The sequence below is a fragment of the Cantharellus anzutake genome, assembly GCF_015039405.1.
Source record: "Cantharellus anzutake strain C23 chromosome Unknown EI90scaffold_2, whole genome shotgun sequence".
NCBI classification, from domain to species: domain Eukaryota; kingdom Fungi; phylum Basidiomycota; class Agaricomycetes; order Cantharellales; family Hydnaceae; genus Cantharellus; species Cantharellus anzutake.
The window spans coordinates 587567-601460 of NW_024066952.1; the positions used below are offsets into that span (position 1 = coordinate 587567).

General features: G+C 50.3%; 3 protein-coding genes across 3 annotated transcripts; all 3 read left to right on the forward strand.

Moving 5' to 3' along the window:
* Positions 1-3703: 3703 nt before the first annotated feature.
* Positions 3704-5219, forward strand: EI90DRAFT_2987958 (uncharacterized protein). The gene is made up of 7 exons (XM_039056029.1): positions 3704-3747; positions 3819-4041; positions 4127-4162; positions 4337-4417; positions 4492-4578; positions 4643-4795; positions 4887-5219. Exons 2-7 carry the CDS (start codon positions 3903-3905, stop codon positions 5015-5017), a joined length of 627 nt encoding a protein of 208 aa, XP_038923214.1. The 5' UTR covers positions 3704-3747; positions 3819-3902; the 3' UTR covers positions 5018-5219.
* Positions 5220-8557: 3338 nt separating this feature from the next.
* EI90DRAFT_2902752 (pyridoxal phosphate-dependent transferase) lies at positions 8558-10693 on the forward strand (the record flags this gene model as incomplete). Its single annotated transcript, XM_039054109.1, has 4 exons — positions 8558-8713; positions 8771-9564; positions 9632-9985; positions 10045-10693. 4 exons carry the CDS (start codon positions 8558-8560, stop codon positions 10691-10693), a joined length of 1953 nt encoding a protein of 650 aa, XP_038923215.1.
* A 1001-nt stretch (positions 10694-11694) lies between these two features.
* Positions 11695-13843, forward strand: EI90DRAFT_786265 (uncharacterized protein). Its single transcript, XM_039068044.1, has one exon. The coding sequence runs from the start codon at positions 11772-11774 to the stop codon at positions 13644-13646; it is 1875 nt and encodes a 624-aa protein (XP_038923216.1). The 5' UTR covers positions 11695-11771; the 3' UTR covers positions 13647-13843.
* The last annotated feature ends 51 nt before the right edge of the window (positions 13844-13894 follow it).

Below are 13894 nucleotides of genomic sequence, written 5' to 3' on the forward strand. Positions count from 1 at the left end.
GCGCATATTAATGATGTTAAGAAGTCATTATTGGGTGCGCTACTTACTACTCGTGCGCACATGATCACGATCGATGACATTAATCTACTATGTACTCAAGGTCATGATATGATATCGATGATGGGAAAGGAACAATATCTGCGTCGAGTGAGCCCGGCGTCTCTAGGCATGTTTACGACCATCTAGTAATATTCACATCTCGCACGAGAACTTGCGATTAGATTTATACGCGAAACCTGCAACGAATCTCTATCATTAACTACACGAGTTCGCTTACACTAAGCTATAGCTATACATAGCTGGCGATCGATACTTCATCTCGTATATTACCAATCCAGTTTTACGTCGACACGCGGACTCGCGACTTTTCACAACAGGATATCCAGACTTCCAAGCTCAACGCCAATCCACCTCGCACTTTCCGGGCATGTGCACATTTCCCCGTACGGTAGTTAACTCACCGATCGATCGATCAGTTGTGCTACCACGACCCCAACCCATGCCATAACCCCGTCGCTTTTCAGCCAGTTCTCTGGGAGACTTCGTTCGTTATGAAGAGTGCTTTACTACCATATTTTTTTTTTGGAAAGAAGGCATTGGGTTGGAGAAAATGAACATCTGAATACGTTTTCAACGCTTTCTATTGTATCAAGCACTACCTCCCACCTCGACTTTCGTCCGTAACTGATTCTTCGAATCTCTAGTGATCAGAACTATGGCCAGGCGCAAGCACCGAACAACCGTGCTGACGCACAAGACCCCTCAGGCTGCGCCTCAGAACACAGCCGTCAACGAATCACGTCCTCCCCCCAGCAATGCTTACCTCTTCGATCAACTCGATAGCATTGTCATGGAATAATACGGTACATAACTCCTCCACCGGTTTACACGCTACCTACCAACAATTTCGCTCACTCCTCAATAATGCCTCCGAGCTTACCAACAAACAGTGGGACGAGCTTTCCGGTCGATACATTCGATCGGTCGACTCAATTCAGGGAAGAAGCGATCGCTCGAGGCTCCCGAGCCCGAGAAAACGCCGAACAAAGGCTACCTAACGCTCAGCCACACCCCCGATGATCGAGCCGCCGAAACCGCTGACCGAACCGGGGGCCTCTTCGCAGCCTTCGGAGTGCACCGACGGTGAGACGATGACGACAATGAAGCGTGAGGAGCCAAGCGCTTGCGAGAGGTTGAGGATGATCACGACCCTCGTTACGCCCGAAACTGGGACTACCCAGGAGACAACCGACCGTGGGACACTTACGGTGCACCCACCATACCACAGAACACTCAGCGCCTCCGCAACATCTGCAACCTCGACGCGAAAGCTACCTCCTCGCTCGAGGCCAACCGCCAGCGTTCCCCTACAATCAATGGCGTGACTTCGTTTGCGATAGACATATTGATCTTGCCGCTATCGTTCGAGGGCTATAATACCATCGCACCCCAATACCACGAGGCCATCGACCTCGGAAGTGGCACTGAACTCACACTTAACAAAACAAATGCCAAGGGGAAAACGAAGATCAGGACGCAGGGGGAATGGATGCTGGGTTTCGAGAAATATAAGTGTGCGTTTCTCTATGCCTACCCACACCGACGGCCCCGAGCCCGACATCCATTCCATACATCCTCGACCAAATTTTCGACCTGCGTCGATCACTCCTGTGTCATCAGCGACGACTCCACCGCGCAAGTTTGTCCAAGAACAATATCACCTTTGCTTTACCGACACGCTTTCAAGTATCTCCACAGTGGTGGCGCAGCCCGCAGCGCATATAAGACAAACCGAAGAGCAGAGGTAAACAAGGAAAAGGAGCAGTTCCCATCTGCGGAGAGTTCGACACAGGCGTGCAAGTTGAGTCATGAGTAGCCGTAAATCCGGAATTCGGCAGCGGTCCTGGATGGCGTTGTTAGGGCCCTTTTATAGGCAGGGCCTAAACAACGTGGGCACCTCCGCTTAAATGGTCCGCCCTGCGCATCCGCGCCGAAACATCCAGCCTGCGGGTGAGGCAAGCGTGCCTTGATGCATGCAAAAGCTAGGTTGTGCGAAAACCCACGAAGCGTCCGAGGGCGACAAGAGAAGGCATGTGAGAGCGGCGAGCGAAGGCCCGCGGTGAAATGAGAACATTATATTACAGCAAGGTCGCCTAAAGAGAGGTGTTGAAGCGGCCGGATAGAATGCAAGGTGGAGGGTTGCTCAGATAACTCAAGTGAAGCCTGGTGTGGGTGAAGGGGAGAGAGTGAGGCCCAACGGTGACACGTCGAGGTAACGTATGGCTGCCGGGAGTCAGTTTCCCCCCTCCCTCCGCCTTGGTCAGAATGTTCTAATTTGAAGCGTTTGACAAGCCCTAGACAGGTGAGGCACAAGCGATTCTATCGAGCTCTTGTGTTGGCTCGCGGGAGACTTTTAGTTTGACGCCGAGCCGCTCGTTCTACGCAAAGCCAGTAGGTGACTGGCAGCCTCTATAGTATAGGGTGCGCTTCACCGCGCCCGCAATATACCACTCACAATCACTGGTTACCATCTTCAAGCAATAGAAAGCCACCAGGGGGTTTTGGTGGTTGTCCTGTTCTTCGTTTCTTGAAGAGTTGGCTTACCAAAGGTCCATAGTTTGCCCAAAAACACTATTGATTCGCTCCTATCTGTGAATTTTGAATACGTAGTCCCTTTGTTCTTTATTCAGAGACAGGAAACGGGGGCCGCTACTGTTAGCGTTCTAACAAGCAGCCCTGCCACTTGCAGGCTGAATCTCATGAACATTTGATGACCTTCGCCTGCGACGATCATAATGAGCGGTTGATCACACCTGATGGAGTGACCCGTTCTCCCCCTGGTAAATCTTGTTCATGGCGTTGTTTATGTATTTGTGTACAGGACTTGGATACTCGATCTTGTGTGTCGCGCGTGTGTGCATGTGGGCAAGGTTGCCATGCCGCCTGATCTGTGGCACGCGTGAATAGCTAAAGTATCTTGCTACGATCTTGCTACTGGGAGTCAGCGCATCTCGTAGCTAGATATAAACCGCGTTTTGGGCAATTGGTTCAAGTTGTTGAGCTCTCAAATAGCGAGCTCTTTCATGTGCGCTCTGTCCCTTATGTGCACCCCCCCCGAGCGGGAATTAGGAAACTCGTGCTCGACACACAATTCCCACCAGGCCGAAAGCATGGACGATAGCAGATTCCTTTCAAATATAGTTTATCATGTTCAAGTCATGCTCCTTGACGACTGGGTTGTGCATTTGAGGGCACACCTGGAACGAGTCCGAAGTTTGCACGACCTAATGCATATGACTGCTCGCACCAGCGAGGCGTCGTGCGGCCTCATTGCGGTGGGCCGAATTCAAGTTTGGAGGTCGTTCTCCGAGCGCCTGTAATCAGTGTAAACGGACGAATAACAGCGGGCCGGGGTTGAGCGGCCAATTTCCAACATGCCGGCGGTGGGTGCGCATGACCGGTTCATCGGCCGTACATACATCACTCATTAGGAGGGGCCACACAGGAATGCATGGTGGCTGCATAGGTATCGAGGGAGATATCACAGGGTTATTTTCATGGATGAACCAGCGGGTTATCTTTACTCCTTCCTGTGTGGCTTCATACTGCGGTGTGTGTCACAGCCATCGGCATCGCCGCGCATCCGCAGTACAAGCGCTACATACGCATCAGGCCCAATGACCTCAGAAACGTATGTGGAGCTGTGCAGTTCGTAAGCTTGATGACGATGATCATGATCATTAATTCAAAGTACGTGTACGGTATCACGTGGATGCTTGGCGACCAATTAATTGGCTCCCATCACCATTATATATCACCAGCAATATTTAACCTCGAGCATTCAAGTTGAAAGCCCACACTCGCCATTAAGAGGTCACCTTTCTCTTTCACGATCAGTAACTATGCGTGTAACTCGATTCCTTTCCCTGTCTCTCTTGCCTCTCGCTGCTCTCTCCGCTCCCAACCCGGCTCCACGACCCCACCCTGGACTTGGAGTCGGCCAACCTGGACCTATTGGTGATGAACTCGACAGGCGTTTCGGTGCGTTTCCCCCTTTTTTTCGGTTGTTGAAAAGAAATGGAAAGTTAACTTCTTGGTTGTGCTTTGGCTGTCGTTGGGTTTTCAGATTTTTCGTCTATCTTTGGAGACATCACTTCTGTCTGTACGTTGAGAAAAACCCTCCCAATTTGATGAGAAAGGGCCTCATGGATTCGCTTTTAAATATTGGACATCGATCCCGCACGCCGAAAACACATGCCAACCTTGTTCTTTTGTCTTGATGTGACTGCGTGACTGCTTGTCATCCCTTCCTTGTTGGTCTGGTTGTCACTGTCAGATGGTGCCGTGACAAGCATTGGAGGGGAAGCGTTCACTGTGATCACCGTTGCCGGGGGAGGGGTTTACACTCTAGCTCAAAGTGAGTTTCTGGCGGCTCGTTTGTTAACGCAAGCGCTTCTAATCCACTTGCCTGTCATCGATTGATTGATTTAGGTGCTGGTGGATACGTGACGAGCTTTGGAGGGTCTGTTTTTACCCTTGCAACTGGAGCTGCCGGTGGTCTTTTCACCGATGTCACCAGTACGTAGATATCCATTTTATTCCTTTTATACTACAGCACATTCTATTTCCCATCGGAACTTAGGTATCGGTGGGAAAGCATACACAATCATCACCTCCAAGGGAGGTAAAGCAGTCACGATCGCCGAATCCGGTGTTGGTCTCGTCACGAGCTTTGGGGGATCAGTTTTTACTATTGCGACCAGTTTGGGAGGAGAGGTCTTTTCGGACGTGACAAGTAAGTGGATCAAGCCGTTTCCCCCTTCTTTCGCACTCATTTCCGCAAACCTCTCATTCTTTTTGCGCTTTTTTTTGCGTCTGAATGAAAGGTTTCGGAGGACAAGCGTATACGATCATAACCCAAGATGGAGGAAAAGCGATCACGCTTGCGAAAACCGGTGGTGGCATAGCTACTTCCTTTGCTGGGAGCGTTTATACGGCTGCAACGTCCGTACCGTAAGTCTTCCCCGCTTCTCTTGCTTCTCTTCCGAATTGCACTTAATACCGTGGCGGCTTCTCCCTCTTCAAAAAATCATAGCGGTGCGGGAACGTCGGTGTTCTATTCTGCGAATCCGTTGCTTTCGAGTCAGAACTTCCTTAGTTATTTGGCTGCTTTTTCAGCGATGCTTGTGGGCGCTTGTGCCGTGCTTTGAAGCACGAAGTGGACCATGATCGCAGGCACTGGGTCCAATATGTCTCTTCTCTCGCTTGATGCGGCTAGTGTTGTTGAGCACTGTTTTCCGCTGCTGTGGAAATTTTGTTTCTTTCCAACCTTCAAGCTTTCCTTCCATTTGTTTTTTTCGGTTCACTAGTATATTCCCAAGCCTCTGTTCACTTCGTTTCGTCATTCTTTTGTTTTTGCCATGGACGCTCGACATGCAGCGATGTTTGGCGTTAATTTATGCGGCTTGAGCAATATTATTGGCGTTAAACGATCGATACCTCTCCGCTATAAATTTTCCGGTCTCCAACTGAATGCGTTTGATGACAAGGTCCCGTACATCCTTATGCCGCCGCGGTTCTTGTTGCCGCGCCTGCGTAAGCACGATGTTTTGACAACACGCTCCCTCGAAAAAATCACCAACGGCCGCACAGGCAGTCTCAGGGAATGGTGGACACCGTAATGGTGCCAGCGCCATTAGAAATGCCTTGAACATGCCAACTCGAATTTTTACGAGCACCCCCAAACCACGTTCTAAGAAAGATGAACTTTATCGCAGCCACGATCTTCCTTGCCGTTACACTTGTTGTAGCCCTAATCCTTGTGGCGATCAGCCTGAAAAGAGCTACACAAGAATCAAGGGAGAAACAGGATGTGGTAAGGACATCAGACTTGAACGTAAAGATAAGCTCATAATCTAGCCACGAGAAGACCCTATGTCTCTTCGAACAGTCAAACGAACTATTCCAAGCGAAGTACCCTTATCAGTGAAGGAGTATGTAGAGGAGTTGTACAAGGAAATGGGGGATCTGTCTCTGGGTTCAAGCACGAAGTCAGGTTCCCCCTGGGTTCCAGCCATTGCAGGCTGGTGGACACCGGGACAGGGTGACCTTCTGCTTGACCCAGTCCACTTCTGGGTTGTGGTGTAGGAGCCATGAATGGCCAATTATCACTGTCTGGCGGCCCAATGAATTGCATCAGCATTTGCTCCGACTCTCTATAGTAGCCCAGGTTATGAGCCATTAACCACTTTAGCAGAACGCACCTCGAATTGGCTAACTACTTCAAGGAAACCGCCGATTGTGCCTTTGAGGCCAGGAACAGGGACACCATCCAGGCTTACATGCGCAATACGAAGCACACGTTCTGAACAGTCCCAGCACCTGCACCACCGGGTTCTACCGCGTCAGGTGCCTGCGATTATGCTGGGCGGCAGTCTCCGGCACTGCCACAAGATCACTGAAAAAGCAAACCCGTCGTGTGCGGATCACGACGCTGCCTGAAGCAGCTCCTCATGCACGAATCCCTGGCAGGACCAAGGATGGAGTACTGTATGCAGTGCAGATCAAGCATGCCCAGGTTGTAGGGCTGCAGGCATATACATATAAATCGGTGACTTGCGATTGTCTGACATGGGGGTGTGGGGCGCTTCAATGTCTGCTGCTGTGTATGCGCGTGAACGTTCTGGTCGAGCCCTCACGCTCAGGATGCGAATTCTCGGTCCTCAATGCCACTGCTTCTTGTGAGACACTCTGGAATCTCCTAGGCGAGCCATAATCGCGGGTTCAACCATACTCTGTTTAGTTTGAGTAGTTTTGGCCTACACAGTCCCCATGACGCCCTTTCTGTGTGCTCCATCTATGGGCCCTTGTATATTGATAAAGACTATGTAGTCGCCCGGGTTAGGCGGGGAGTACCTAGCACGCAATGCGCGGTGCTGATGACGCCTTTAATTTCGCGTCACGCGCTGTTGCTCGTACATAGTCATGTTTGGACAGGAGAAGTATCACTTATACATATCTTATCAGAGGAAAAAAGAAGCCCGGGGCTGGGGACGTACTGCTCTTACTCTTATGACAATAGTGGACCGTTTTCTATTGACTGTTGGGCTGGTGTTTCTTGGTATGTTGATCGATGTCTGGGAGGTTTGTCTTCCCGAGATGGGCTTGTGCTCTTTCGCTCTCCTAAATATGGTGGTACTAAGGGTCCACACGGCGGCGCTGCAGTTTGCCGCCGAACACACATCTTATGAATCGCCGTCGAATCCGCCGTTTGGGTCTTAACACCAATCCTCAAAGCAGATTGCCAAGGCTATAGCGTGAGCTCGCCCTTCATGGTACTGATAGTTGGCGAATTCGGAATATCGGTCTGGAGCGTTGCTGACATGTGTGGGGTGAGAAGATCTTGTCGCATGTTGTGATAAGGCCTCTCAGTCCTCACGTAGGGACGGCGGAATGATGGGATAGTAAGGTATGCCCATCAAAACTCGTCCCTGGCGAGCTTTGACTTTGTTCACCTCGATCGTCTCAATTGCGGAGCCTCCATGTCTTGGTGCCTGGACAAATACTTGTGAATAACATTATTACGGCACCAACTTTTTTGGCACATTTTTCATTGCTTCTCAGGTTGGGGATAGTGATCGCACCACCCCCCACTTACCAAAGGGGTTCCAATTTCACACGATGCGGGGGGTTGGCCTCCGTGTCAGCGGTGGCATTGTGACTGAGGAGCGAGTATGTCGCGTTGAATCCCCCTTTTCCAGCTTGTTGTGTCTTAGCCTGGATTATTTCGTTTGGAATGGATATGGACTCTGCGACGTCATGTCATCAATATCTGTGCGTCATGGTAATGTGGTGAGATCCTAGTACTATCATGGTGCCCACTAAACGTCTTTGGCTGATTCCTTCCTTTTTCACAAACATGTATGTAGCGCATCTACGCCGCGATTTCGAAAATAGGAATAACAACACGATCATTGAAATTGGTAGCATATCTTGTCATCTGGTATGATAAGGTTTGTTCGCATAGGCGAGTTATTATGGACGAAGTTCATGGGATTCAGGTTGAAATTCGAATCATGTTGATTATATCTATGAAGCAGTTGTACTTGAGGACAAATCATGTTGCAACTGGGTCGTTCACATGATGCACACATGGGCGCCATATCACACTCATGGAAGAAACTAAACCGAACAACGCGGCGGCGGGGTAGAGTTCATTATCATCCGAATAGCATCCGTGCATAGAGATACACATTCGCACCCAGTTCTATATTGGTGCCCTGCTACAGATCTAGAGTACGTGCAACACCAAGTACCGGTTGAGCTTGCTCGTAAGTGAATACGATTTACATGATTTGCAAATTTGGGAGTGATCAGCTACATCGGCCGATAAAGGCAACTCCCAATACAGGTTTGCTTAGATAAAACTAATCCACACCACGATAGTGCAAGCTCGTACCCTATCCTCCAACCCCTCCAACAACCCTAGCGCCAAGCAGTTGTTCGAATAACTACAAAATAGATGCCTGCTGTTGTGACTGCCCGCATCAAAACGGTCATGGGAGCACCGATCCCATCTCACTTGCCACATGGAATTTCAGTATCGTTGCCAACTTGGAAAGACAATATAGGGTACGAGGAGAGCGATCCTCGAGTTGTCAACCAAATGCAATCCGGCTATCCAAGATTTTTTATCAATCTTCACATTCGGCGTGTAAGTTGTTTCCCAGTGGTTCGATCCAGTGCTAAACACCTCGTCACGCTGTTACAGCTAGAAAGACTTTGCGAGAAAAAGTTTGGCCTTCCGGGAGAGCGCTGCCATCTCTTCCCCAGCTCGAGAATCGCCCAATCATGCAGGGCATTTATGCATGCCCATTCCCCTGGCCCAACCGCACCAATTCCTGTCAGAATTGCACAATTTATGTTACAACCGCCCCCCACTGCCCGGACCGCCCGAACTACTTCGTCTAATCAACCCTCCGTTGAGCTCCACATCGTTCTTTTTCCGCTTGAGCATGCTGCCCTGGCAAAGTCATACTGGCAGCATACAGGAAATGGTATCTCCAGCCGCCTTGCCGAATACTGTCTCTCTCTCCTTCCGGTCCCAGATTTGATCGACCAGTGTGAGGCTTTATCAGGAATACCGATTTCCCCCACTCCGCCAACTAGAAACAGGTTCGGAAAGCATTATGGGAATAAACGAGATTCGCTGCGAGGATCTGGAGCCAGCACTCCCGTCGGATCCGGCACGGTGACACCGAAAACGATAGACGATGGATTAACACCCGAATTCAACACGTACCTCGAAGAGAGATATGGGCGAAATTTAGCACTTTCAAATGCCGACTTGGCCAAGCGGGCTCTCAGGCGGCGAATTGCTGGCATCATTGCCCCCGATGAAAAGACCATGCTTCTGGCACCCGCGGAGGACTTACATGGTCCTCAGAGAAGCGTTAAAGTGACCGAACATGATGTCTTCCTCTTCCCCGCTGGAATGAGTGCAATATGGCATGCCCATCAACTTGCTCTTGCAGCACTTCCTCCTGCCAAAAGTGTCTGTTTCGGGTAAGACATATGCTCTCAGTGAAACGAAAATCTTAGTTGTACTTATAATCCGCGCGAACGGATTCAGGTTCCCTTACACAGACACCTACAAGATTCTCCAAAAGTGGGGACGTGGGTGCCACTTTTTTGGACATGGATTGGATTCGGACATCGATAGCTTAGCCGAGCTCCTCAAAACGGAGAGAGGCAATGGGAAGGAACCTCCTGTTTTGGCGTTGTTTTGCGAGTTCCCATCGAACCCTCTCCTCAGGTCACCAAACCTGCTGAGACTGCGAGAGCTTGCGGACGAATATGGCTTCCTCATTGTTGTCGACGAAACTCTTGGAAACTTTGCAAACGTCGAGGTCCTGCCATTGGCTGACATAGTCGTGAGCAGTTTGTCCAAAATTTTTTCAGGCGAGGTCAACGTGATGGGTGGAAGGTAAGACAACCATCACTTCTTAAAGTAGTCGCAATAATGCCCCCACTTTCACCTCATAGTCTCGTTCTAAACCCTTCTGGGAATCACTACCCAACTTTGAAAGAGACCCTTGCGTCTACGTACGAGGACAATTACTGGATCGAAGACGCCATATATATGGAACGCAACTCTCGCGACTTGCAGCCAAGAGTGGATAAGATTAATCTTAACACTGAGTATGTATGTGAACTGTTACGATCTAGGTCTCAGAAAGAAGCCGGTGAAGTGACCACGGGAATCAATGGGCAACCGATTGCGCCGGTCATAAAAGAAGTGTTTTATCCCAAGTGGGTGACACCGGAGAATTTCGAGGCATGTCGAATCGGCTCCAAGATGCAGGTGAAGAGGGCGGAGAAGCTTTGTTCAGGGCAGTTGCAGAAGGGCGGATGGGGTGGTCTGTTCTCGGTAACGTTTACATCAGATACAGCATCCGAAGCGTTTTTCGACGCTCTTTCGTGCGACAAAGGGCCGAGTCTCGGCACGAACTTCACACTGGCTTGCCCGTACACGATACTCGCTCACTACAATGAGTTGGATTGGGCTGCAGAATATGGGGTTGAAAGGGGCTTAGTCAGGGTCAGTATTGGATTGGAAGATGAGGAAGAGCTCGAATCCATGTTTATGGGGGCATTGGGAGCCGCAGAGAGGGCTGTTCGCGTTTTGGCGTAGACAGGGGTGTTCTGAATGAATTGAGGCCTTTGTGAACAGTGTCCTCAACGTTCGGGAACACGAAAGTTTTCGTTTCCTCTAGAGGTATAGGCCTATCGTATGTCTAGAGAATGTACAATGTAAAGGACCAGTGGAAGAGCGCTCTTTGTCGAAGTCGTCCGGCATGTTTTGGATGCATTACTAAATTTGGGAAGAACAAGGAACTTCCCGGGCAACCTCAATCTCAACCTCCCATCTTCTACATTCCTGGGTAGGCTTTCGCTTAACACCACGAGGACTATTGTCCTTTATAATTCTGAGCAGCCGGAGCTTGGTATATTATCGGAATAGCTACTGAGCGCTCTTAATCATTTAAAAAGCATCTTCACACTTGGAATAAGTTCAATGGGCGATTACTCCCGGGAATTGCGCTATAGCGATCACGACCGTGACCGCTCTGGTATTGACTCCTCCATGCGGAGAGCTTCTTATGCTACTCCTTATTCTCAGGTTCGTCCTAGGGAATACGATCATCTTGGGAGCATATTTTAACTTGGTCAACAACCACAATCATTGTATTGCATTATTCCCAATTCTCCTGTTAAACCTTTCAGCGCGCTTCATCTTACCATGGAGATGATAGATATAATTTGGACAGGAAGCCCCATGCTGCATATGCTATTGATCATAGGGATAGGTTGGCCGATAGTAAATGGGGTCAGCCATCTCATCATGACAGGGATTATCCTCCCACTACACATTCTGCGTCTTCTTGGGACAACACTAGGGTTTCAAACTACTCGCGATCCCCAAGCCCACCGTATTCTCGACGTGTAGGCCAGGCATCATGGTATCCGGATGACCATATGCGGCCGAGCACATACGAACGAGAACGAGCCCCACCTTTATCCCGTGTAGCATGGGATGATGATCGCTCATTCCAGCCACCGCCTACATATCCTCCGGATCGTATTCGGAATTGGAAAAGCGATGCGTACGTAATCGTGATCTTCCACGATTCGAACAACTGAGTTCAGTTTCCTGTCCCAGATATTCTCCACCACAAGATTATTACCGTTCTGGAACATCCAATAGAACGATGGATATTGTACCAACGGATTCTTCAATACACTCTGGGGGATACAATCGCTCTAGGGCTTCCTCTTTTTCTGAAAGACCGGATGGTCGTACGGTTTCCAGACAGCCCATGGACACTGACGTTTATGGGCCTCCGCATGCCTACGGTTGGTCACCTTCAGGCTCTCACACGCGACAGTATTCCATGGAGCCCCCAAGTGGTCACCATCGAAGACTATCGCCCCCCCCTGAGCCCATGTATGCTCGTTCAGATTATTCGGGGCTGCCCAGAACTATGCATCCAGCTATCCCAAGCCCTGTATCCCCCGTGCTATCGAGTGATTTGCATAAGCGCAATAGAGCATCCTCGGGAGCTTCGACGTCGCGGAACTCCTCTCGGTCAAATTCCTTGAGCTTTTTCGATGGCCCTCGCCAGAGACCAGTGGAACCAGTGTCAATGGTCCCACCTTCTCCTGTTATATCTCCAGATTACGTATCACCACGAGGAGACATTGATCAGCGAATGAATCCTCCCGATTCGGCACGTTCATGGCCACTGCCACCCAAAGCTCGAAGCGATTCCAGATCCTTTTCCCAGTCTGGAAATCGTCCACCATTTCCCAGCCCCCCAACCCCTCGTGCAGGTTCATACGAAAAACCAGAAGGTGTTCCGTCCACAGGATTTGTTGAGCCTTCCAACAGCAATCTCGGTGGATCCCGCAGCCGCGCTGGCTCAATACCGTCGTACGATTCAGGTGGACTGGGCAGAAATATCCCTCAAGCAATGTCGCTGGTCGGCGGCTCGAAAGCACCAGAAGTCAATCAAATGTCAATTAAGCCGTCACCAGGGAGTACTGTCGTCAAGCTCGAAGACGTTCCAATGAGTATATCATCTCGTGAGACCTCAACGGCAGTTCATGGTATTCAGAACCGTCATAAGTCGGCGTCGCTGTCGTCAATGGAACGGAGCGACAGTAGTCCGCCTGCCGAGAAATCGTCGCCTCATTCTTCTCAGGCCTACGCTATTCCCCTCAGGATTAGCATGACTGAAGCCAAGAAACGGTCTGCACCAGGTGACAAAGCAATAACTTCATTACCTGCTCCTTTACCTACAATTAACCGAGACTGGCCATCAGAAATGCCCAGGCTATTCCCATCAGATCTAAAAAGCCCTCCGAAGCCGGTTGCCTCGACAGCATCTGCAAAGTCCACTCCAAATTTGGGCTCGAAGCGGGCCGAGACCCCACAGACGCCTCTACACAGCTCGGTTACAAAAGTAAACTCTTCGGATGATGGTACTCCGATGTCGATTACACCTTCAGCAACTCTCTCAGATAATGTACGGCGGATAGTGCAAACCGATGGCGGAGGAGCTGAACACGCAGAGTCGATCTTGGCGTGGAATCAACAGATACCTCAGCCGCGCGAGATTGGAGGGAGGTCGTCAGATACCCAAGGTCACTATGATTCACGCCCTTTAATGAGCGTTTGTTCACATCTGATTGTTTTTTTCCCAGCCCCAGTTAGTGAGCATGATATGCAACTAGATGTGGCACCCCCTTTTTGTTCGGAAGTCGTCGCAGTTGAGCTCTTCCGTGGGGGAGCTATTCCCGAGTCACAAGATGACGACGTAGATCAGATTCTATCTCAGAACCGCAGATTACGCAATAGTCCCGAGCCTGGGCGCCTCCCGGCTCCTAAGTCCGCTGCACCAACAATTCGTAAGATTCCGTGCAGCACTCAACATACAGTTGCTAAAATGTCTCGCAATAGCAAAACAACCAAAACAACAGAAACAAGAAACTCCTACCCCAGCGCCACAGCAAGACCCTCAGACCGTGAACGTTGCGGCTCTCTTTCATCAATATGCAATAGATCTTTTCAGAAGCTGCTTTGAAAATCCACCCCCGCTACAGGAAAACCCCGTTGATCGTCAACCCCAGCCTCAACCCCAGCCTCAGCCTCAGCCTCAGCCCCAGTCTCAGCCTCGGCCCCAGCCCCAGCCCCAGCCCCAGCCCCAGCCTCAGCCTCAGTCTCAGTCTCAGCCTCAGCCTCAGCCTCGGCCCCAGTCTCAGCCTCGGCTCCAGCCCCAGCCCCAGCCTCATCCCCATCCCCAGCCTCAGCCTCAGCCTCAGCCCCTGTCGT

Coding starts and splice junctions, on each gene's coding strand:
- EI90DRAFT_786265 (XM_039068044.1), top strand. CDS start 11,772: ATGGATATTGTACCAACGGATTCTTCAATACACTCTGGGGGATACAAT.
- EI90DRAFT_2987958 (XM_039056029.1), top strand. CDS start 3,903: ATGCGTGTAACTCGATTCCTTTCCCTGTCTCTCTTGCCTCTCGCTGCT. Junction 4,418..4,491: donor GGTTTACACTCTAGCTCAAA/GTGAGTTTCTGG, acceptor TGATTGATTTAG/GTGCTGGTGGATACGTGACG. Junction 4,796..4,886: donor GGTCTTTTCGGACGTGACAA/GTAAGTGGATCA, acceptor TCTGAATGAAAG/GTTTCGGAGGACAAGCGTAT.